At 34.9% G+C, this 23,992-nt stretch overlaps 2 protein-coding genes across 2 annotated transcripts in view; both read left to right on the forward strand.

Annotated features, from left to right (window-relative positions):
• The window catches only part of LOC145277040 (protocadherin Fat 4-like), a 1,076,063-nt gene that overhangs the window by 619,455 nt on the left and 432,616 nt on the right, over positions 1 to 23,992 (forward strand). The gene's annotated exons all lie outside the window — the stretch shown is intronic.
• Positions 680 to 23,992, forward strand: part of LOC145277064 (protocadherin Fat 4-like) — a 221,787-nt gene continuing 198,474 nt past the window's right edge. Inside the window, exon 1 of the mRNA XM_080128727.1 lies at positions 680 to 899. Within this exon, the coding sequence (XP_079984853.1) occupies positions 680 to 899 (220 nt within the window). The remainder of the gene's footprint in view (positions 900 to 23,992) is intronic.

Here is a 23,992-nt window from a genome sequence, read left to right on the forward strand (position 1 = left end):
AAAGGCCGGAGGTTATATCGAACGAAACGTTGTCAGAATAACACCTAAGATGAGATCAGTGATCTGAAGAATAAAAAAAAATACGAATAATCAATCCTCATTTAAAAAATTCAATATTTGATGTTAACCCTTTATGACCTGCTTCAACTAATTCCGTCGTAAATAAATGAATATAACGCCATAAATAAAGTTGGAATTGATTCAAGCACGCCTTGTATGTATTAGTTTTGTATCTGGGTAGAAGCTAGATACCTCCAGATTGCAACTGTCCATTGCTTATATTGCTGCCATCTGTCTCAGTGAGTGAAGGATTTCGTTTATTGTCATTAACACATTTTTCAAACACTATGGATAATAATCAAGGTAAGTTTATAAATTGCAAAAATTCTCAGTGGTAGTTTAACTATTGAACTTTATCATGAAGATTGTTATAGTGAAAAAGTCTTAAAGTATCATTACCATTTAAATTAACTATTTAATCATTAACATTTAAATTAACTAAAATTAAAATATTTTTTATTCATCTACATCATAATTCAGGTCATAATGGGTTAATGCATCAAACTTATTGTGGCGTTCTAATTCTAATCTTAACTATCGATTTGTTTTGATAGGATCGATCGAACTAATTGAGGACCTCTCAGTGGAACCCCTGCGTGGGGAGTATCTACTCCACGTGATGGTAGAGGACTCAGGAGTACCAAAACAAACAGCAGAAACCGTTGTGAAAATTCAAATACCAGTTAACAAGTGCCCTGTTCTTCCTAATGACATCTTTTTCGATCTACCTGAGGATACGGCAATACACACCCCAGTCGGTCTTATTGAAGCGGTCGATCCTGATATCCGAGAAAATAGCGACTATTTGGAATATACATTGGATACTGAAACTAACGCAGGTAATTGCGAAAATCCTTGCTTTAAATCATTTATATCTATATTATAGTTCTAACTGTCTGTCTATCTATCAGTCTATTCCAGTTTTTATCTGACTGAATTTTTGTATAAAATACTATTGTTATAATGTGTAGCGAACGAAGTATTATGGTATCCGTTTGATGTACAGTTGGGGCTTGTGGCGAAAGTAATAAAACCGATACTTACACAAGCGACGATCAAATAAGGAGAGAAAAAAAAAACTATCGTCTGTAGACGGTTTATTAATATACATATGACATTAATTTGCATCTGAGGACAATGCTTGCTTTGAAAAAGAATGAAGGGGAAGCATAGGGCAGTCTTCTTTTTATTTATTTTATTTATTTTATTTATTTTTATTTATTTATTTATTTATTTATTGATAGTTGAGAAATAGACAGTGAGAACGGTCGGTGAAGATTACAGTTGAAGTCGAAAGTTGGCAAGAAAGAGTTTGGGCGAATATTTATTATTCTTAACTCTTAGTTTCATTCATTAATTAATGTATTTACTACAGAAATACGCACTAATTTAACCATATTAAATACTTAGTTAAAGTAAATGGTCTAACGTTTGCCCGTTTTTTTAACAGATTAAAATGTCTAATTATATTTATATTACCACTAATATTATTTGGGGTTTCGTTAATTGGTAAATATTTATATTATGTAACCTTTTTAATGTCAGGTGATGCCGACAACGCAGATGTTTTTGTTTTTCTTTTATAATAATAGTTTGTAGACTTATTTGATCAAAATTGTTTGTATTTAATTCATATTTGTGATGCTTAAATGTCATTAGATGTGATTGTGAACCTGGGAGGAATAGAAACTTAGGAGTGACTGTATACGTATCAAATCCCCAAAATGTAGTTTTGTTTTATACAATGGACCATTACAGGGATACGTATTTTATATATTAAGGTTTTTAGAATACACACACAAAACCATATATATATATATATATATATATATATATATATATATATATATATATATATATATATATATATATATATATATATAGTAGTTATAAAATGTATATGGCGATTAAGCTACACTGAATATTCCGCGTTTCATCGACGCTAGGATTCTTCAGTGGGTGAAATGCGGAATATTCAGTGTAGCTTAATCGCCATATACATTTTATAACTTACTAACTAGCTCTACCTACGTATTGAGCACTTTTGAAGTAAATACTTAAAGTTTACGCATAAATCTATATTTTCGTATATTAATTTATGTGAGTAAATTAAGTAGTTATATATATATATATATATATATATATATATATATATATATATATATATATATTAGTGATGGGACGATTTCAATATTTTCCCGATTCCGATAAAATTATCGATTCCGATTCTTCAGAAACCTCAACCATTGAACTATAAAGTTACTATTTTTCCCGATTACTATAAAAGACATGTTAAATGTGCACATATTTTCTCAAACGTAAAAATACTCTTGTAGAGGGTTGATCTATAGATGTTAGTCTTACTGGTAGTTTACTATCAATAATTACTTATTATTTTATTATTACTAACAGCAGTGGTAGGTTTTGGTTTAAAGATGTGTTCTGTACAAAAAAAAACTTTAGGGAATTATATAATATCTGAAAGTGTATTCTTACGTAAAATTTACAGGGAGCGTTCTCGAGGTGTTAGGTGGATCCTAAAGAGCTTATGAAAGCATAAATCCTTTTAAACTTCAAATATATCCTATTCTTATAAAATTTAAATTATATAAATAAAGCTTTATTGGAAAGACAATAGAAATGGTGTCGAATATCTAAGTACTTTTCTTAATATAAGAAACTACGAGTGCTTAACCGCCTTTTAAAACTGCAAGTATATCCTATTTTGATGAAATTTATTTCTCATTTTTATAAAATTAAATTCTCCGGAGAAGACAATGGAAGTGGTCCCGACTCTCTACGTTTAACTCGATGTGCCGAATATATGTGTACTTTCACCACGAAGTGATACATGGGGACAGAAATTCTTTAAACTCCAAATATGTATATTCGATTGTAATTAAATTAAAAATTGTGTATGAAAGCCTAGTGCAAAGAGTTTCCAATATTTTATTTTTCCGACTATATCGGTGGAAGAAATTCAACGACGGCGGTCAGTAAAAGAAAAGGAACATGGTGTTATAAGCATAATGTATGGGTACATCTTCATTCAATTTAACGTCGAATTTCCCTGTTAGTATATATATATATATATATATATATATATATATATATATATATATATATATATATATATATATATAATTTTTAATGTATTTAAACTCAATTTTTTACAGAGCATATAAAAACAAATGACAAAAGTTTATATTTCAAATTTCAAGATGTACACCATTTTACAATTTATTCCTTTAATTACGTTGACGTGCACAATTTCTGACAGCACCCATTTCGTAGCGCAAAATCATTCGTTTAATTATTATATCAATCAATGAGTCTACTCTACTATTATTCCGATTTTTTAATCATGCCCATATGCACTTTATTTCCTTTTAATGGATTGATAGATGCTATTTCTTCTGACGAGTTAAGGGCAGAGTAGATTCATTGATTGATATAATAATTAAACGAATGATTTTTCGCTACGAAACAGGTGCTGTCAAGAATTGTGCATGTCAACGTACTTAAACGAATAAACCGTAAGATGATCAACATCTTGAAATTTGGAATATAGACTTTTGTCATTTATTTATTTATATATATTAATTTTAAACTTAAATTCAAACCATTATCACCACACAAGCAGAAAAGCCAGACATATAAAATTAACAGTAGGTTCTTAGATATGACAAGTGCGTATTCTAAATTAATGTTTCTGTTTAGAGCACAATTGAACCATGATACTTTGCTTTTTTTTCATTTTAAACTTTAATTCAAGGCATTATATATAAAAAAATAAATTCATAAAATATTTCTTGATATATACATCCTTTACTTTAATCTAAATGTTCTTAAGCCATCTTTTATTTGTATTTTATATTATGTATATTGTAGGCATTTCCCTTCTGGTGAGAAGCATTTAGCTTCAAAATGCTATGGTCTAAAGATGTTTTCTTACCCATTTTGTTTTCTTTCTTTATTGATCTGACAATATAGTAAAGTTATATGCAACATATCACTTAATATATTAGCAGGGAGACCTGACGTTACTTGGGGATTGAATAAGTGAAATAATGTTTCGAAAGGATGTTTCAAACTTTTATTTTGATCAAAATGTTTAATCAAATCGATTGATTGCCTGCTCTAGTTGGGGGACCCACCGCGGTGCACCGAGAGGAAACTTCACGTGCTTCCCTGTAGTGACTTAGTCTATAATTCATTGTAGTCTGCATGAGAAATATTTCACAAAACCTATGCGATATCAAAAACGTGTCTTGATTCTGATGGTGCTTATTTCGATCAATAAAGTTTGTTTGGGCTGAATTTAAAAGTTAAAAATCGCAAAACCTTTCTTGTCAACCTGATATAAATAAATCTACGACATCCATTAATGTAAAATAACAAAATATAAGAAAGGATAAAAACGTATTTATAATTCAAATATTGATTTTACGGTAGTATTTATACGAATTTTTATGTTGAAAATGTAATGGGTATTACATATGAAAAATTGGTTGGCCATTTTAAATGCGAGTTTTAATAACAGTTAAAAATCTGCTTTCAGAGTTTTGAGTAATGTTTTTTTTAGGTTCAATTCCATTTAAGCAGATGTGTTTATCTGCATCTGTATCAATTTCTATTTTTATATGCAATAACTTCAATCGAAATAATTATAGAAAGCTTTTAAAATTCTTATTTGAAAATATTATTTTTATAAATTTGATCCTATAGAACTAGAAGTTCAAGTCGCCATCTTTTTAAAGAGATTACATGTTAAAATTTAATTTAAAACTAGAAGACCCGTGGAAATTCCACGAAATGAGAAATATATTTAATCAACAAATATTTTTCTGGGTAGCGCAAAAATTAGATTGTTGGACAAAAAAAAAAACAATAACACGCATCAAATATGAGTTTTAATAAACCCATATTTGCTGCGCATTATTATTTACATTAAATACCGTCCATTGTATTTTAAATATAAAACTAACCAAATAGAGGTAATAAATACTAATAAATACTCAGAAAGTATTATGGTGCTACATAGTTTAATACAAATAATAAAATCACATTATAAAAGACAGACTTTAATTTACTTTTCAGCACCTCTTGGCAGACAATGTTTTCCCCTGTTTCTCTCGAATGTTCTCTTTTTACGATAAGATTTCTTTCTTCTATGGAGAACTGCTGCACGTTGAAATTACTAAGAGTTTGTTTATCATATTATTAAAACAGTGATCATATATTCTTGTCCAGGGTCTAGGTCAAGATCCAGATCCAGATTGGCCTTTTAAAAGCGAGATTTCGCGAAATTGGCCATTCTGAAGAATTTGGCCTTCAAACATTGTATTTGGCAATTTTCTATTTATATTGAACTAACTTGCAAGCCCTACCTAACCTAACCTAACGAACAAGCACAACTTTTATAGCTTAATTCAATAAGTCCCTTTTTATTTTACACATAAGAATTAAACCATTATCTTCTTATTAAAACTAATATGTAAACTGATATCGATGAATCATTATCTGGATTTTTACTCGGCGTTTCTCGGGATAAGGCATGTTTCTAGGTGGGGGGGGGGCTTAGATAGAAATTCAAAATATTGTCACTTTAACATGCATTTAAGTAAGATATTCTACAATGAAATTTTGTTTTCGCTTATTATATTTTATTGTATTAAAGATTCGATTCATAGTAAATAAAAGAGTAATTTATCAAAGTTACATATTGGCGAAAAACGCACACGCATAAGAGTAGAATCTTCATTTTATTAATGCAGAGATGAATTGATATTTGGTCAAATGAAGTTAATTTTCATTTTAGAATCTTTCTTTTTTTAATATAGCGTTTTATTTTACATTCGTATCCCCATGTAAGGATGAACACCATATATATGAAGTTATGTTCTCTCTCTCTCTCTCTCTCTATATATATATATATATATATATATATATATATATATATATATATATTACATACTGAGTATATACTGTCTATAACAATGTATGTTATGCACCGTATATTGTCGTCCAAGTCATTTAGAGTGCATCTATAATCACCAATGCGTGTTTTAATTGTATGTATAAGTCCGTGCTGTGTAGTGATTCCAATGCGTGTGCGCAGGCGTGTGTCAGTGTTCGAAACATCCGTAAACAATTACATAAAAGAACGAATAACATAGGTTTACGTAGCGCACAAATCAAGGTTAATACTTCCTAACAGTTTATGGTTGCTTTTATTTGCTACTGGTAGCTGGCATTCGACTTGAACGCTTCAAAAAAAAAAAAAAAGAAAGAAAAAAACATTTCCGACGCAAAGAAACACGAGGACAAATTCTAGTTATACCATGAACAGATATTTCCAGTTCCGTGGAGTTCGGAGCCGCAGTGTTACTTTACTAGATTTAAAATCTCGACCGTAACGCCGGCTTGGCTTCCTAAGGTCTAAAGTCGACGATGTATCGTCAAGCGAATCTCTCGGTAACTAAAATCTGAAATCTTCTCCTTTGTTCTCAAAACTTGATTACGTCATCGCTTGTGTTGTGAAAGGGCAACTTTTGTCGTTTTTGTTATCGTAAATAGTTGGCTTCCCATTTGTTGCCTCAACTTTACAACCTCAAACATTTATTTTCTATCTCTCTGGCTCACCCATGCAAACTGCATAGCTAAACTAGCTGAAGTACTCGATTCTTCTTAATCTATTACATATTTATTTATCTATGTTTATGTCTATCTGTGAAACATAAGAAGCAAAGCACAAATATGCTCTACTTTAAAGGAATTTAAAATAGAATCCATTATAATCAAACTTATTAAAAATTAAATCTTCTAAAAATGTCTTACGTGCTCGTCCACAAATACTGTTTCCGGTAAGTATTTGGTCCACAGATTAAATTACTCGACTAAAGCTTATATACGGAGTAGATATAAACAGAAATCGATTTCGAAGTTATGCCTTGAGTGTTTACAATGAGTGTGCTTTTTTACGGCATCAAAGTCAATTTTTAAGTAGTTGTTATGAATAAAAACCGTTTACCTACCTGTAAGATCATCAAGTAATCTAAAAAAAAATGTCTTTTTTTTTTTTGATAGCCAAAACATTTTGAAAAATAGTGAAGCATGTTTTATTAATTACGTAAAGTTATTTTGCTCTTTAAGACATTAGTGAAGAATGTGTCAATTTTATAAATCTTCCTGGCAGGAATACTTAATTTTATAAAGAAACCGACACAAAGTATATGATACAACAATCAAAAGGTAAATTATGGCTAGACAGAATAAAATATAATTCTGTTACATCGATTGCTACATGAGTAAAAATAACCTGGTAACGTTGGATCTGAACAAAAAACGTTTAAAAAATTGAAAAATAATCTCTAAAAATTTTAAGAAAGTAAGTGGTTGTGGAAAACTCTCCAAGAAGAGTGTTGCGTGAGAAATCTATCCTGAAGCAATGGTGAGACACTCTGCAACCGCCCTGTCCCTTTTATAACCTTATAAAACAAGGAAGAAATAAAAATCCTACTCGAATTTTTGAAAGTGTAAATGAATGCAATTATTCGTGGTCCATAATAACGTATTTCATTATATTTCCAAAGTTTTTTCGCGCACGTGAGCTTTTTAAATATTTCTGTCGCCGCCTCCGAACGCCGGCGCTAGCTAGTGCTTTCGCGCCCTCGGCTCACACCCCCATCTTTCCCAGTATTCTCACTCTACTTCTCTCCTCGACCACGTGGTGTATTTTCTCTCCTTTTCTTGTGAAGTAAGCTCGCTCACACTTGCTAATTTGCATACCTGCTTTAACGGCTTTTACTACTAATATTTTCGCTAACCAACTATTCTTCCGCTGCGATTTGTTTTCTTACACGCGCCCATACGCTTTGGCAACCTTATTCGAGTCAACAGAATGAAGTCTAGATCGATTACTAAGTAAAATAAAAGTTTACTAGCTCCATGAATGTTTCTCAACACTTGAGTGGCCATTTCTACGACTAAAATATGCTCAACAATTAATATTCATGGTTTAATTTCATCAGCATTGAGACCACTAATTTCCCGAAAGACGCGATAATTAAGCGTAAATAATTAAACGTCTGCACAGAAGAGCTGTTGTTGAAACGGGAAATGCCGTTGGGATAGAAACGAGAATAGCATCGCTGCTAAGATACATCTATTCAAGCTGCAATTTCAAGATGAGGTGCGAAATGCCAACAGATTAAACCTCGTGAAGTGATGTTTAGACGTATCATTATTTATTTGATTCGCAACATCAGCTAAGTTTGACACAAGGTCAGATTTTAATGTGCAGAAAATTTAACTCCGAATAATAGGGAGAAAAAATTTATGTGGATTACATATTTTGCCTTCCCAAGAAGCAGAGTCAAACATAATGTAATTTGTTAATATGCGCAAAATCCAGTTTTTAAAAAGGAAAAAATGTGTTTAATATAATATGTTTAAGAGTAGCCCAATTGACATGACTCCTTACCAGGGAAAAGGTTAGACACAAGACCAGATTTTAATGTGTAGGAAATACAATTCCTAAAGAAGGAAGGAGAATATTTTTAATTCGATATAGCTAAAAGGATCCCTATCGATTTGCATTTCCACTAGAGCAAATTATGACACTATATCAGTTTTTAATGCACAAATAATAGTTTCCAAGACAAGGGAGATAAGTATTTACTAAATTGCATATGCCTAAGATTATTCCTATTGACATACTTCCCAACGAGAATATTTAGAGACAAGATCGGTTTTGTAATGTGGAGCAAGTTGAGCTTGTTAAAAAAAGAGGAATTATTGATTAGTACAATAATTAAAATTGCCTTTACGATTTCTCCTTTACTGACCAAGGACAAAAAAGGGTTAGTGTACTATCAGAACAGATACTACACTTTGCCCATAATCAAAGATGTCCATTCAACGAAACGATGGACCTTCGATAAAGATTCGAAGATTAACGGGCAAAGTCTCAAATAAAACGCTGGAAATACTAATGCGAACACTGACATGGAAGACCGACAGAAATGTACACGAGGTAGATCAAATGACAAACTGAACTTCTTATAGAAATCCTTAGGCACATCTAAAATCATTATCATATCGTATAAATCCAAAGATTTTATTGTTGGCATTGGTTTCACCGATAGTTTCTAGTCAGAATTCTTTCTTAAAAAATCGCCGAGTACTTACAGGAGAGGCCACGTGAATGTTGTCAATATCCAAAGTGTAAGTGATTTGGGGGGAAAAATTGGATTCGAACTTGAAACACCAGATTGTCAGGTCGTTGTGATTTACTATTTACTACCGTCAATTCTAACATCTAAAATGAGACGAGTCCATTCAATATGCGCGGTTATCGCTAAAATTCTATTTTAAACTGAAATTTAGCATATTTCCCGACAGACAGAGCCTCTTGTAAATATGCGATGACGACTCTAATAAGAAATTTGTATTCCGGACTTTATTCCGTCTGTGCTGAGAACTTTGACTCATTTCCCAGACGACGTAATTATTATGATGCTGCAATTAAAAGAAATCATAAAGCATAAAGAAATACATGGATGAATGATCAAGATTGCATTTAAAGAAACAACGAACAGACAGGCTGGATGAGAGAAGCGACATGGGAGGGTGCGGAATGCAGATTTGATAGTCTAACCTATAACTAGAAATATTGGAAAACAGCATTTGATAAAGACAGACATGTCAGAATGGATGGTGGGGATTAGAGCGAAGGACGTACGGAGCATCAAACTGTCTCATAACATAAACATAAACACATAAAAATTAGACAGATAAGATAAATGCTCGCACAACTGACATCAATAACAAGAGACATTCGGACTGCGAGACAATTTTTACTTTTGTATCATGAAAAAAAGCGTATCGTACATTTTTTCATTATTCAGCCAATTTATAAAGTCGGTTAATTAAAGAAAATTATATTTGATTTGAAATCTACATAATTCTTTCTGCACGTGTAAAATTCCTATGTTCATGTGATATTGTTTTGAGATCGAATGCTAGTTTTACTTCATTAATTGATACAAGAACTTTGTTGCACACCTTATCGTTACCCGTATATAAACTTTATACACCCGTGCATCTTCTGTTGTAATCCAGGTTTCGTCAATGCTGCTTAATTCGGGTGGGGATTGAAAACAATACGGAGGCAGGTTTGGGCTTAAGGAGTTTTATTTATGACAGAACAGGAATAGTGTGACGAAAGTAATGCAAAACGTGACTTACACCAGCGACGGCGCTTCTGTCTATTCTGTTTGGTAACGGAATCAAGAAAGGAAAGAGAAATAAAAAATATCTTTCATTTATAGACGGTTTATTAATATACATATAGCATTAATTTGCATATGAGGACAATGACTGCTGTGCAAAAGAATGGTGGGGAAAGCCAGGGTAGTCTTCCTTTTTAGACAGCTATGTGTAAGAGAGAGAGAGGGGGAGAGAGAAAGAACGGTCGGTGATTACATTAGAAGGTGGGAATTGGCCAAAAGTACTTTAGATGAATATTTTTTATTATTACTTTTTAATCTCAGTTTCTCGCAGATAGAAAACAAAAAGATGTGTACGAGAGGGGAAGAGAGGGTAACAGAGAGAGTGAGAAAAAAAGAGAAAGTGATTAAGAACTGTATCTCCCACTTTCTGCCAGCTGCGTTTGATGTCCCACAGCCGAGAGACCGAGCCATTCTTCTGGGATGGAAGTCACAGATTCACATTTCCATTTTCATTTTATGCACCCCTCCACTTTGCATGCCCTTCCGTTCGAACCCTCAATCTCTATTTAACAATTTTATTTCTCAAGTAACAAATTTTTTAACGTGTGATATTATTACATTACCCCCTCTCAAGCGAGGGTTAATGTCTCACAAGCCACAACCAAAATACATGAACGTCAAAGTGATCTTGTGCGATCGAGGAAACGTTGCCAACAAATAAGTACTTTCAGACCCAGAATTTAAGTACAAAAACGAAACAAACAGTTGAAGACAAGGAATGATTTATTCGACTTGCTTGCTAACTACTGACCAGTGGGCAAGGAGGAGCAGAGAGAAGTCGATACTTATTGCTTATTCTAAAATTCCAAGTTCACACCTGTGCGTTCAAAAATACTGACTACTTTTCTTTGACACCATAGTGTATAAAATAATCGAACGAACACGTAATGATGGCTTTAATGAAGCACGGTTATAATCTAATATATAGTGAAATGACGAGTCCTAATTATTTTTAATCAATTAACTTGCTGTTTGTTTATCTGTCTGATTATTCTACTATGCATAAATATGCGTCAATAAATAAAAATATGTTTTATATTTTGTTATTGCAGTTAATTGTTGTCACGTATATGTAAAACTAGCCGCGGGGGCGCCCGGCTTTGTCTATGATATTTCCATTTGTCCATATTTCGTATATATTATTATCGAGTCGTAATTTCAAAAAGAAACAATGAAACTATGGGGGAGGCATCAGCAAGAATCGAAACCGAAATTGTAGCATTCAAAGCCGATAACCTTACCACTGTACAAACATGACAGGCATATGAATTGATAAAAATTAAAAATTAAAATAAACTTAGATAAATGTACAAAATGTATAATGATTTTTTTTTCAATTTTTGACCCATTTTATGACCCCCTTAAAAAATTTTTAACTGGCTAAAGACCCATAAAAGAACGATCCATACAAAGTCCAATCATTTAAAGCCTCTAGCGCTGCTCTGCGACTTTTAGTCTCAGAGGAGTTGGAGTTTTAAAATATGGAGACAGACAGGCATATAGCCTTTTATATATAAGATATACCATGTATGTATTTATCTACCAATATTTCACACAATATAACACCAAACCATTAAAAGGAGTATTTTAAAATTGCATCGGCATAGCTTATAAGAGATGTATATATCCATTCATTTTACTTATAAATGAGTTTCTGTCGAGGACTATATTCCTTTCATATCACAGATGTCGACAACTCTAATATTGATTTAAATGAAACGGTTAATCGTAACAGATGTAAAATCTTGTTTAATTCCATTATTCTTAACACCCCATCTCTTCATTGTATATTGATACATGGACACTCCTGCATTTACCGAGCCGCGGTTTCAATGAAGTTTCTCATGTGTGCTCGGCCGTTGACCAGTAACCGGAAGCGACTGATCGCGAAACGTGAAACCGCTTGGAGAAAATGATAAGTATAAACAGTGATAACATGGGAAAAAAATCAATAAAATTACAAACAGGTATCAAACCCAACTCTAAGGAAAACCCCAAAACAACCATGCGCGATTAAAATTATTTTTATTTCTTCTAATTTATACAAAAAAATGTAGCCGTCATAGATTCGTATTAGCTAAAAGGAGCGCGTTCGTTAAAAATTGAGGAACGCTCGGACGACCTTTTCCGGTAATTTCCATCGGCTACCGAGTAAGCCCGAGCCAACTTCGTGGAAATCGCAGGTCTGTAAATGCAGAAGCACCGGTAAATGTCGTCACACGTTCCTAGAAATGAAATGATCATATTGAGTAGTAATTGGCATCATAAAATAATACATGAGTAAAAAATTAATTTTGTAATCAAGTAAAACATCGCTTTACATCTCCATTTAATGTGAACGAACAGTATGAAAATAAGATGCGCTCGTACGAAACGAATATCATGTTTGAATTCGACTGACTAGAAACTCTATTTTTTTAATGTGTGGCGTCATTTCGATGCAATATCTTTCGACACCTGCATTTCTGGCCTGTTTTATCAAGCGGGATAATCATTTGCATCCCGCCTCAGTCACGTTATCTGACTTTACTTTGTTGCATTTTGTAGCAGAATTAGCAGTAACCAAAATGAGAAATAGAGCTTACCTCGGATACGTCTGTTTTGGGTTGAGCGAAAAAGAGATTTCCAAGATGGCGTCCATTGGGTAAACGCTAATAAAAGCCCATGGACGCCATCTTGGAAATCTCTCTTTCGCCAGTCTTTAGCCAGTTACCGTTGCGGTGAGAGTGGACACTGGGCTCGGAATTGCTCGGGAAACGAGCACGGGGAGGGCGCATAAGCGCCAGTCTCCTTCCCCACCAAAATGCGAGCACGACGCTCCCGGTGATAAGCATACAGGTTGACGGGACGCGATGTTTGGCGCTTATTGATACAGGATGCTCTAGGACTATTTTACATGCAGACCGGTGTCGGTCTTGGAGAAAAATGAACATAGATGTCAAAACGATTGGTGGAATGTCCCATTCGTGCTGCGGTGTTGGAGCGGTCTCTGTGTCCACTGACGAAGGTGTGTCTGCCAGAATCGATGTGTTGGTGGTGCGTGGCAAACCGCTGGGGTTTGACTTACTTCTAGGGATCGACGCCATAAAAGCTCTGGGCGGTGTCGTTGCCAACCCTACAGGATCAGTGGGCCCGGTAATGGACTACCGGGAGCTAAATCATTACGTAGACGCGTTTACGGCCAACGCAGATGTTTGTGCGGCTAAGCTGCGCGAATGGAGACAAAAAGGTGCTAACGTGTCTCTACTGGACCTCAGGAGAGCATACCTACAAGTCCGGGTCCATGAGACACTGTGGCCATACCATACTGTGGAAATCGATGGGAAAAAATATTGCCTGACCCGTCTGGGCTTCGGTTTGAATGTGGCTCCCCTGATCATGAGAGCAATTGTCAGCAAAGTACTGTCTCAGGAAGAAGTTGTAAGCCGTGCAGCATCTGGTTACATCGATGACATTTTTGTCAACGAGGACGTGGTGCCCGCGACCCATGTAAGAGAACACCTAGCGCAGTTTGTGTTAGAGTACAAGAACCCGGAGCGGTTGAAGGACGGTTCACGGGTGCTTGGATTGGCGGTCTGGATGGAACACAGTGAACTACGGTGGAAGCGAGGAAATGCAATTCCAGAAGCTCCCAGCATTGTTACGCGACGGACAATGTTTTCCCTGTGTGGTCGACTTGTCGGGCACTTTCCGGTGTGCGGTTGGCTTCGTGTGGCTTGTGGAATACTCAGAAGGAGAGTAAGTTCGGTAACGAAGGGCTGGGACGATGAAGCAAGGGACGCCGTACTGCATCGTATGATGTTCGAAACCTTGGAATCTGTGCAGCGGAACGATCCGGTCCGGGGAAATTGGTGTGTGGATGGCAAAGAGCTGAATGTATGGGTCGATGCTAGCTCCCTAGCAATTGGTGCAGCCTTGCAGATGCACGAAACTGTGTTGGAGGATGCATGTTGGATGCGACCTGAAGGTGACTCTCAACATATCAACTTAGCCGAGCTGGATGCCGTATTGAAAGGTATCAATTTGGCTCTACAGTGGCAGAGCAAAGTGCTACACATAAAGACAGATTCTATCTGCGTATACCATTGGGTCTCGGACACACTAACTGGAAAGGCGCGAGTGCGCAACAAAGCAGCAAGCGAGATGCTTATTAGGAGGCGATTAAGCACTGTAAAGGAGCTTGTGAAAGAGTATGGGCTGACAGTGGACGTGACGCTGGTTCCTTCAGCACGAAACATTGCTGACCGATTGACACAAGTACCACAGACATGGTTTGAGGCAATGAAAAAGAAAAACGGGCTTGACCCGGTGATAGGCGCGGTTCACACAGACGAGCTGGATGAGAGTAAAACCATGGCTATTCACAAAGGTAGTGGACATCCGGGGGTGCGACGCACTAACTACTTTGTCAGGAGAAGGTGCCCAACCAATACAAAAGCAACCGTTAAAACGGTCAAACGGAAATGTGAGGAATGTCAGTCCATTGACCCAGCGCCAGTCAGGTGGGAAAAGGGAAAGCTGGAAGTTAACGAGAATTGGCAAAGAATTGGAATAGATATCACGCATTATAGCACCTTCCATTTTTTAACTCTGACAGACTGTGGCCCATCGCGTTTCTCCATTTGGAGGAAATTGGCAAGGCAGGACTCGGCAAGCGTCATCCATCAGTTGGAAACAGTGTTCCTCGAGTGTAGCTCGCCGCACGAAATCCTTTTAGACAATGACACGGCTGTCTGCAGCAACGCATTTCAAGCATTTGCACATAAATGGGGAGTTCACTTGCGATTCCGTTGTGCGTACGCTCGAGCCAGGAATGGTATAGCGGAGCGATGTCACCGTACAGTGAAACGAATAGCAGCTAGAATGCGCTGTCCCATACAGGAAGCTGTCTATTGGTATAACATCACACCAAGAGACGACACATCTCCCTTCACTGCGCCTGCCAACAGGATTTATCGATACGAAGTTCGAGTAAAGGAGACCAATCTCGCAACTGCGTCCGCAGATCCCAAGGACAGCTCTTACCAGGTTGGAGATCGCGTGTGGGTCAAAAGACCGCAAAATCGATGCACCACGAGATTCGGCAAGGGTGAGGTGACCAATGTAATCAGCCCTCAATCGATTTTGGTGGACGGTGTGCCTCGCCACGTGAAAGATCTGCGCCCTCGCCATTATGTTGTTACATCAGAGGGAGAGGAAGACAGTACAATAACTTCTGAACGAGCAGACGATGAAGAGCCATATAATGCACGTACGGAAGAAGCGGAAGAGGGACCACCCGTCTTGCCTTTACGAAGGAGTACCCGACAAAGACGGATACTGCCCCCCTGTCCCTGCCCTGATTGTAAAACACCGCCTATGGAACAAGCTGGCAGCAATAACGGTGGTAATGAGGAAGATGACAGGGAGTGCCTCCAGTTCTTCGAAGAAGCACTCGGCAAAGAAGACTGCCCCCATGCCCCGTTTGTGATCATGAGATCAGGGGGGAGTGTAGCAGAATTAGCAGTAACCAAAATGAGAAATAGAGCTTACCTCTGTTTAGGGTTGAGCGAAAGAGAGATGTCCAAGATGGCGTCCATGGGCTTTTATTAGCGTTTACCCAATGTGATTATCGTTGAATCACGTCTGCTCTCGCGAGATTATGCAAATATGTCGTTCCCGGCCGCTATAAAGGCAGAACACTGGAAAGGAGAGGGGGCGTTCTGCACATTGTGTGTAGGTGATTCTGGCGAATAGATTGTGCTTGTTACGACCCACGTGTCTGCGAGAAGCGAGATTTTGTTCCGTCTGTTTTTAGTTGTATTTTTTTTTTTTTTTGCCTACTACATTTTTGTTTCACATTTATAACTTTAAATGAACGTAATTAAGAGTATCCAATCGGATAGATTCAACGCTGTCACGTAGTTTAATGAAATGTGATTTGACATTGACCGGTCGTAAAATACACTTAAATATGATATTTTGATGAATGCATATTTCGTATTTATGGTCATATTATATTGGACCCAATATATAGTGAGGATTTCAAAAGTTTTATGAAGGTGACACGTGCGCCACCACCGAGAACCGAGACCAAAACGTTTAGCTTACGCTTTACTTGCAGAGCTACAAATAAAAATATGAAGCAATAGCTATTACATTACGCATGCATATTCGTAATACCGTCGTTCCACCTTCACGTGGCATTTTTCTTTTTTTTTTAATTTTCACACTTTTGCTCCGGTTTTCCCCGGATAAAACACAAATAAAAGTTTCGCATGGTTTCAAATACCGTATATATTAAGTTTTATGTTTGTAGACCAAAAGCTAGCGGTGAAGTTTGGTAGGCAAAATTAAAAAATATATATACGCATATACAGGGTGTCCACAAAGTCTGGTTACATTATGTAGCCCGACTTTGTGGAAGCATCCTGTAGATTATGTAGCCAGACTTTGTGGGCACCCTATATATATATATATATATATATATATATATATATATATATATATATATATATATATATATATATATACAGGGTGCCCACAAAGTCTGGCTACATAAATGTAGATTATGTAGCCAGACTTTGTGGGCACCCTATATATATATATATATATATATATATATATATATATATATATATATATATATATATATATATATATATATATACAGGGTGCCCACAAAGTCTGGCTACATAATCTACAGGATGCTTCCACAAAGTCTGTCTACATAATGTAACCAGACTTTGTGGACACCCTGTATAAATATATAGAGACAGGTTTGTGTTTATTATAAACTTGTTACGCAAATATTATGCAAGTATAATTCATGTAGAATATCTGCATGAATACGTAATAGTTAACAAAAGGTGATCATCCCATAAGAAAACCGAAAAAACTAATAGGGAATTAATTAAAATGAATGTTTCAAAGAATATTAAAATTAGCTTGATCATTTGCAGATGAATGCGATTCCACGACCCATATATAACAAAGTTGTGTTTTTATTTTAAAAATAGAAAAAAGGGTTTTGAATATGAATGCACAAAAAACAATCATAGGAGTATAGAAGATATTAGTGTTGAGACGATTAATCGAAATCAGAATCGCGAATCAAAAAATCAAAACGCTTTGAGGTATCGGAATCCGAAAAATCTGTGTCTCTTTTCTAATGCCTAAACGACTCCTTTAATTATCTTTTTTATTTGATTTTGCTTAAAACAAAATCTTGGTAGTTATAATAAAATACTAAATATCTATCGATTGTTAACTACGTTAAACAAAAATCTATAGACCCCCCCACACACACACAAAAATATGTTTCTATGTTTGAGAAAATGTCTGAACGTTTAACATAATATGGTAATCGGGGAAAAAAACAACTTTATAGTAAAATATTTAGAGATTTGTAAAGAATCGGAATCAGTAAATGTATCGGAATATGGACTTTAGTACGGAATCGATAATTGTATTGGAATCTGGAAAAATATAAATATCGTTCCATCGCTAATAGTATGCCTCAAGGGTTGTGAAAGATTATAACTTTATGCAAATTTATTAAACTTGATTTCACTTTACTTACAACCTCTTCTACACTATTAATGCCGAGTAATTCGTTGAACCCTATACCATCAATGAAATCTCATAACATAAATAAATACGAGGAAGTGACAATGGCTTAGTGGTTAACGACACAGACTGACAAGTTCGAATCCAATTCGTTCCATAGAAACACTTAAACCTATAATCTTGGCAAATTTCAGGTGCTCTCTCCTCTAAGTATTCTATGTCGTTCTAGAATGAATTCTAGAAAGATATCGGTGAAACCAATGCCAACAATCATATTCGTACGAACTGAATACAAACTAAAAATATTATAAAATGTTCTAGACTGAGCGCCAAATGATAGAGAATTCTTCATTCAATTCCAAGGAACACGGGACATCCCTGCTTGATCATAGTATAAAATAAGGGATAATATAAAGACTTGAAACTTATATATAAATGACCAATACTTTTATAAATTTAGTAATATTAATTAATTCCAGGTTAATATTTTCCAGAGCGAAGCAAACAATGAAGGTTTAACGAGGTTAATACAAGAGTGCTGAATACCGAAGTAGAACAAGATATAACTTTTATTTCACATAAGGATCTATATATACCTACACATTCATGAATATGTTTCGGTCAGCCATTTACAAGTAATTCAATACCTCTTCAGACGATATTGCTTATAAAAAGTGGTCCGTAGTCATAAGAAGCCTCTAGTTACTTCTAACTGGTTGGCTGAAACATACTTATATATGTGTAGCGACATATAGATGCTTATGTAAAATAAAAAGTACATTTATTATATTATTATTATTATTATTTTTATTATTATTATTATTATTATTATTATTATCACTATTATTATTATCATTATTATTATTATTATTATTATTATTATTATTATTATTATTGATGCAAATATGTAATATTTAAGATCCTATTCTGCCATGACAGAGTTCAAACCCGACTTCGTAGCCTTGTAGGGGACGCCCTTTTCTCTTTTCCTGCAACCTCTTTCCAACAGAAGAGACTGTGCAAGCCTTTTTTTTTACACTCAGGGAAAAGAGTTATTGCGTGTACAGTAATCAATGAGATAGTATTGTAGTAATCATTAGTACTACGGGACCTGTGGAAATTCCACAGCAGCATTTTTCATATGTAATATATTGTTGCTGGGCATGCTGTGAGCGTTCTATTCAGCATGAATGAAGGCACAATCATATTATTCTAGTTTTTTTATTAAAACTCTATCGCCCCCTTACTAAAATGATAACTTTGATATATTTCCTGGGCTGGTTATTTCATTACAAACACACCGGTCAATTAACTCACATTTTATCATTTTTTCATAATTATTGAATATCTTACTATGTTCGAAAATAATTTTTCATAATTTCAACCGACATTATCGCCTCTCCCTTTACTAAAATAAACGATTTGATATATTGTATCGGTTGATTATTTCATAAAAACAACACAACTATCAATTAACTCACATTTCATCATTTTTAATAATTCTTGGATATGGTACTAAATTTGACAATAATTTTTCATCACTTAAACTCACCATATCGCACAACTTACTAAAATAATAACTTTGATATATTGTCGAGGCTGATTATTTCATTACAAACACACACATCAATCAACTCACATTTCATCATTTTTCGTAATTCTTGGATAATTTACTAATTTCGGCAGTATTTTTTTTTTTAATTTAAACCAACGTTTTCGCCCAAACTTACTAAAATAATAACTTTGATATATTTGCTGAGCTGATTATTTCATTACAAACGCACTTATCAATTAATCTCCATTTCATCATTTTTCCTAATTCTTGGATATATTACTAATTTCCACAATCACTTTTCATAATTTATACTTATATTATCGCCCCCTCCTTAATAAAATAATAACTTTGAAATATTGTCTGGGCTTATTATTTCATTACAAACACACTAATGCATGACATCACATTTAATCATTTTTCATAAATCTTTAATATGTTACTTATTTCGACAATCATTTTTTCATAATTTTAACCCACATTTTCACCCTTCTCTCTATACTAAATAATAACTTTGATATATTGTCTAGACTGATTATTTCCTTACAAACATACCAATCAACTAATATTTCATCATTTATTCGTAATTCCTGGATATGTTACTAATTTCGACAATAATTTTTGATAATTTAAGCTCTCCTTATCTCCTTTTCCTTTACTTATAAAATAACTTTCATATATTGTCTAGGCTGATTATTTTTTATAAACATACCAATCAATTAAATCACATTTCGTCATTTTTCGTAATTCTTGGATATGTTACTAATTTCGACAATAATGTTTTATAATTTAAACAATCCTCGTCACTCTCTCTTACTAAAAGAATTACTTTCTATGGGCTGATTATTTCATAAAAAAACACAACTATCAATTAACTCACAGTTCATCATTTTTTCTTAATTCTTGGATGTGTTACTCATTTCGACAATTTTTTTAATATTTTTAACCCACATTATCGAACCCCCGACTACTAAATATAATAACAACTTTGATATATTATCTGGGATGAGTATTTCATTTCAAACACACAAATCAATTAACTCACATTTCGTCATTTTTCATAATTCTTGGATATGTTACTAATGTCGACAATCATTTTTCATCATTTTAACCCACATCATCGCCCCACTTACTAAAATAATAACTTTGATATATTTTCTGGTCTGATTATCTCATTGCAAACACACTAATGCATTAAATAACATATCATTTTTCATAATTCTTGGATATGTTACTGTTGTGGTTGCAAGGTTGAACAATAATTAGTAAGGAAATACAATGAAGACGCAAACAACAAGATAACGCAATAATAAGTGTATTAAAGAAAAGGTATATTTACAATATGTACAAATGACGGTGTCGAGTCAGAGAGTCTTGTGGGAGGACATGTACGCTCTTCGGCGTCACTTCCGGTGGCATTTGAGTAAGACACACCAAGGCCAACCTAGGCTTGCCATTTATAGTGTTATGTTATTCGCATATGCAAATAAGTGGTTGCCACCACAACAGTTACTAATTTCGACAATTATTTTTCATAATTTAAACCATCCTTATCTCCCTCTCTTACTAACATAATTACTTTGATATATTTCCTGGGCTGATTATTTTATTATAAAAACACAATCGATTAACTCGCATTTAATATTTGTTCATAATCCTGGATATGTTACTAATTTCCACAATTTTTATAATTAAAACCCCACATTGTGCCTCTCCCTCCTACTTATATAATATATTTGATATATTGTCTGGGCTTATTATATCATTACAAACACACCAATCAAGTAACTCACATTTCATCATTTTTCATAATTCTTGGATATGTTACTAATTTCGACAATAATTTTCATAACTTTAACCCACTATGTCGCCTCCCCTTTCTTAAATAATAACTTTGATATATTGCCTGGGCTGATTATTTCATTACAAACAACTCAATCAATTCTAGGTATTCTCATAGTATATATGTTTCACCTATCTTATCCGATCCCGGGTCACGCCGCATATTCTGCTAATATATATCGTTCACCTATTTCATTCGATCCCAGGCTACGCTGGGTATTTTGCTAGTATATGTTTTCCATCTATCTCATTAAATACTGGGCGCCGCTTTCTGATAGTCTATATTTGCACATCTCATTTAATTCCGGGACTGATTTCATGTCCGCCACCCCACTATTGAAAATATACATTAAATAAAGTAATGTTTTAATCATAAACTGTTTCAGACATTTCCGGGACTGACTTTATATCCCCAACCCACTGCTAAAAATATACATGAAATAATGTAATGTCTAAATAGTAAACTGTTTCAGCCATTTCTGGAACTGACTTATAATCCCCACCCCACTGTTGAAAATATACATGAAATAGAGTAATGTATAAATCGTAAACTTTTTCAGCCATTTCCGGGACTGACTTCTTATCTCTCATCCTACTGTTAAAAATATACATTAAATAAAGTAATGCCCAAAACGTAAATGGTTGCAGCCACTTCCAGAACCGACTTCATATTTCCCACCCCAATGTTAAAAATATACATTGAATAAAGTAATGTGTAATGCGTAAACGGTTTCACCTATTTTCGGGACTGATTTAATATCTCCCACCCCATTGTTAAACATATACATGAAATAAAGTAATGTTTAAATCGTAAATGGTTCGAGTAATTTCCGGGACTGACTTCATATACCGTAACCTACTGCTTAAAATATACTTGAAATAAAGTAATGTTTAAATCATAAACTGTTTCAGCAGCTTTTCGAAAGTAATACATAAAAACGGTTAGAGATTAGGCAACCATTGCTTCAACATGAATTTCTGGGTGTAGTATCAGTTTCAGCATTCCAGTGACTTAAATCCCCCCCCCTTTTTGGTCTTAGTTAATGAAGGAGAAATCCTTCATTACTGATACAATTTTTATTTTTGTTATTGATCAGAGTGCCCCTTTTGGGGAGCTGGTTTCCCCCTAAATTTTTAACCGACCTCATGTCCAATTCCGCTCTTGTGAGGAGGCAAGTAAACAAAAATAATAATCAGAACGGACATTTTCCAGGGCATTTTATAATTAATCAGAAGTGACATTTCCAGGGTATTTTGTAATTAAATCAGAAATAGCTTTTTCCAGTTACTTTTTTAATATTAAAACTTTGTTACATTAAACATAGTACCGATTCAGAATGCCTCCCCACGGGAGAGATTTAGACACCAGGGTCGTTTTTCAACGTGAAGAAAAAATTGTCTTAGTCGTAAAGGATTTCTCTTCCACTGAGAGAGAAGAAATTGAAATGTAGCACCTGAAGAACAGATACTACACTTTGATTTTAGCTAAAAGGCCAAGAAAGACAAATCGTTTTTATTAGCTTTGCCTCAATAGCAACACCAATTTTTTTTATATTTCAATTTAAAGGGTGACAAACAAGATTTATTTGGAATATTCCACTTTCCTTTTTTAGGGATGCACAGCATGATAACGGACGGAGCGATAAGCGTAATAATATAATTATTGGAGATTTGATAGAGTGTCTTACTTAAGGGGGCGGTTTGTCAGGAATTTGTTTATGTTGGACTTGAAGACATCCAAGTTGTAGTCAGATGGAAAAACAGGCAAAGGGAAGAGAGTTCCACAGTCGTGCACTTCTGAGAGAGAAGCTCTGCTTATGGAATCTACGTTTGGATTTAAGCACAGATAAAGAGTGGGGAAAACTATTGACAGTAGTTTCAGCTAGACGGGTGTTTATCGAGAAAGATTGTTGAGGGGGGACGAGAGATTGGAGTTCAGATTAGCACTTGCCATGCAAATAACGATAAAACAAAGACAGACTCGCAACGTCTCTTCTGTGGGAGAGAGGCTGCAGGGAGAAAAATGCATCCCTCACTAAGCTACGAAGTCTATTTTGTACTCTGCCAAGGCAGGATAGGCTGTTTTTAACAGCTCCCGTCCAGATGTGGCAGCAGTACTCCATTCTTTGACGTACTTGGCTTTAATATCGATAGAGAATTGCCTCATTAGTGAGTTATCTACTGGAGCGGTAGAAGGATCCTACTATTTTCCCAGCGTCCTTGGCAACAGACCTGATGTACGTGTTCCATTTCAGATCAGGAGTAAAGATCAAACCCAGAAGCTTGTCAAAACATGGAGCCTCCCCAAGACGAGAGCCATCCATTTTAATTGATGCCAGATGGGGATCAGGGCATTGATGATGTAAAGATAGAAGCTTGGTTTTAGATGCATTAAAAGTGAACAGCCACTTCTTCCCTCACTGTACCACGCGCTCAAGATCAGAGGAGAGAGAATTAGAGAGAGCTTTGTCATTTACGGCCTTTGATGTGTTGCCATAGATGGTCGTGTCATCAGCATAGATGTCAACGAATGATTTAAGATCATTGCTGTAGATCAGGAAGAGAGTTTGGCCCAGGATGGACCCCCGGGGGACTCCAGCATTAATACTGTGAGCCTCTGATTGCTACCCATCAACCGCTGCTCTTATGAGCCTATCGGAGAGAAATGATTTAAAGATTGAGAAAATATTTCCAG

This window comes from Euprymna scolopes, chromosome 5 (assembly GCF_053919585.1).
Source record: "Euprymna scolopes isolate OS-2025 chromosome 5, ASM5391958v1, whole genome shotgun sequence".
Lineage (NCBI taxonomy): Eukaryota > Metazoa > Mollusca > Cephalopoda > Sepiida > Sepiolidae > Euprymna > Euprymna scolopes.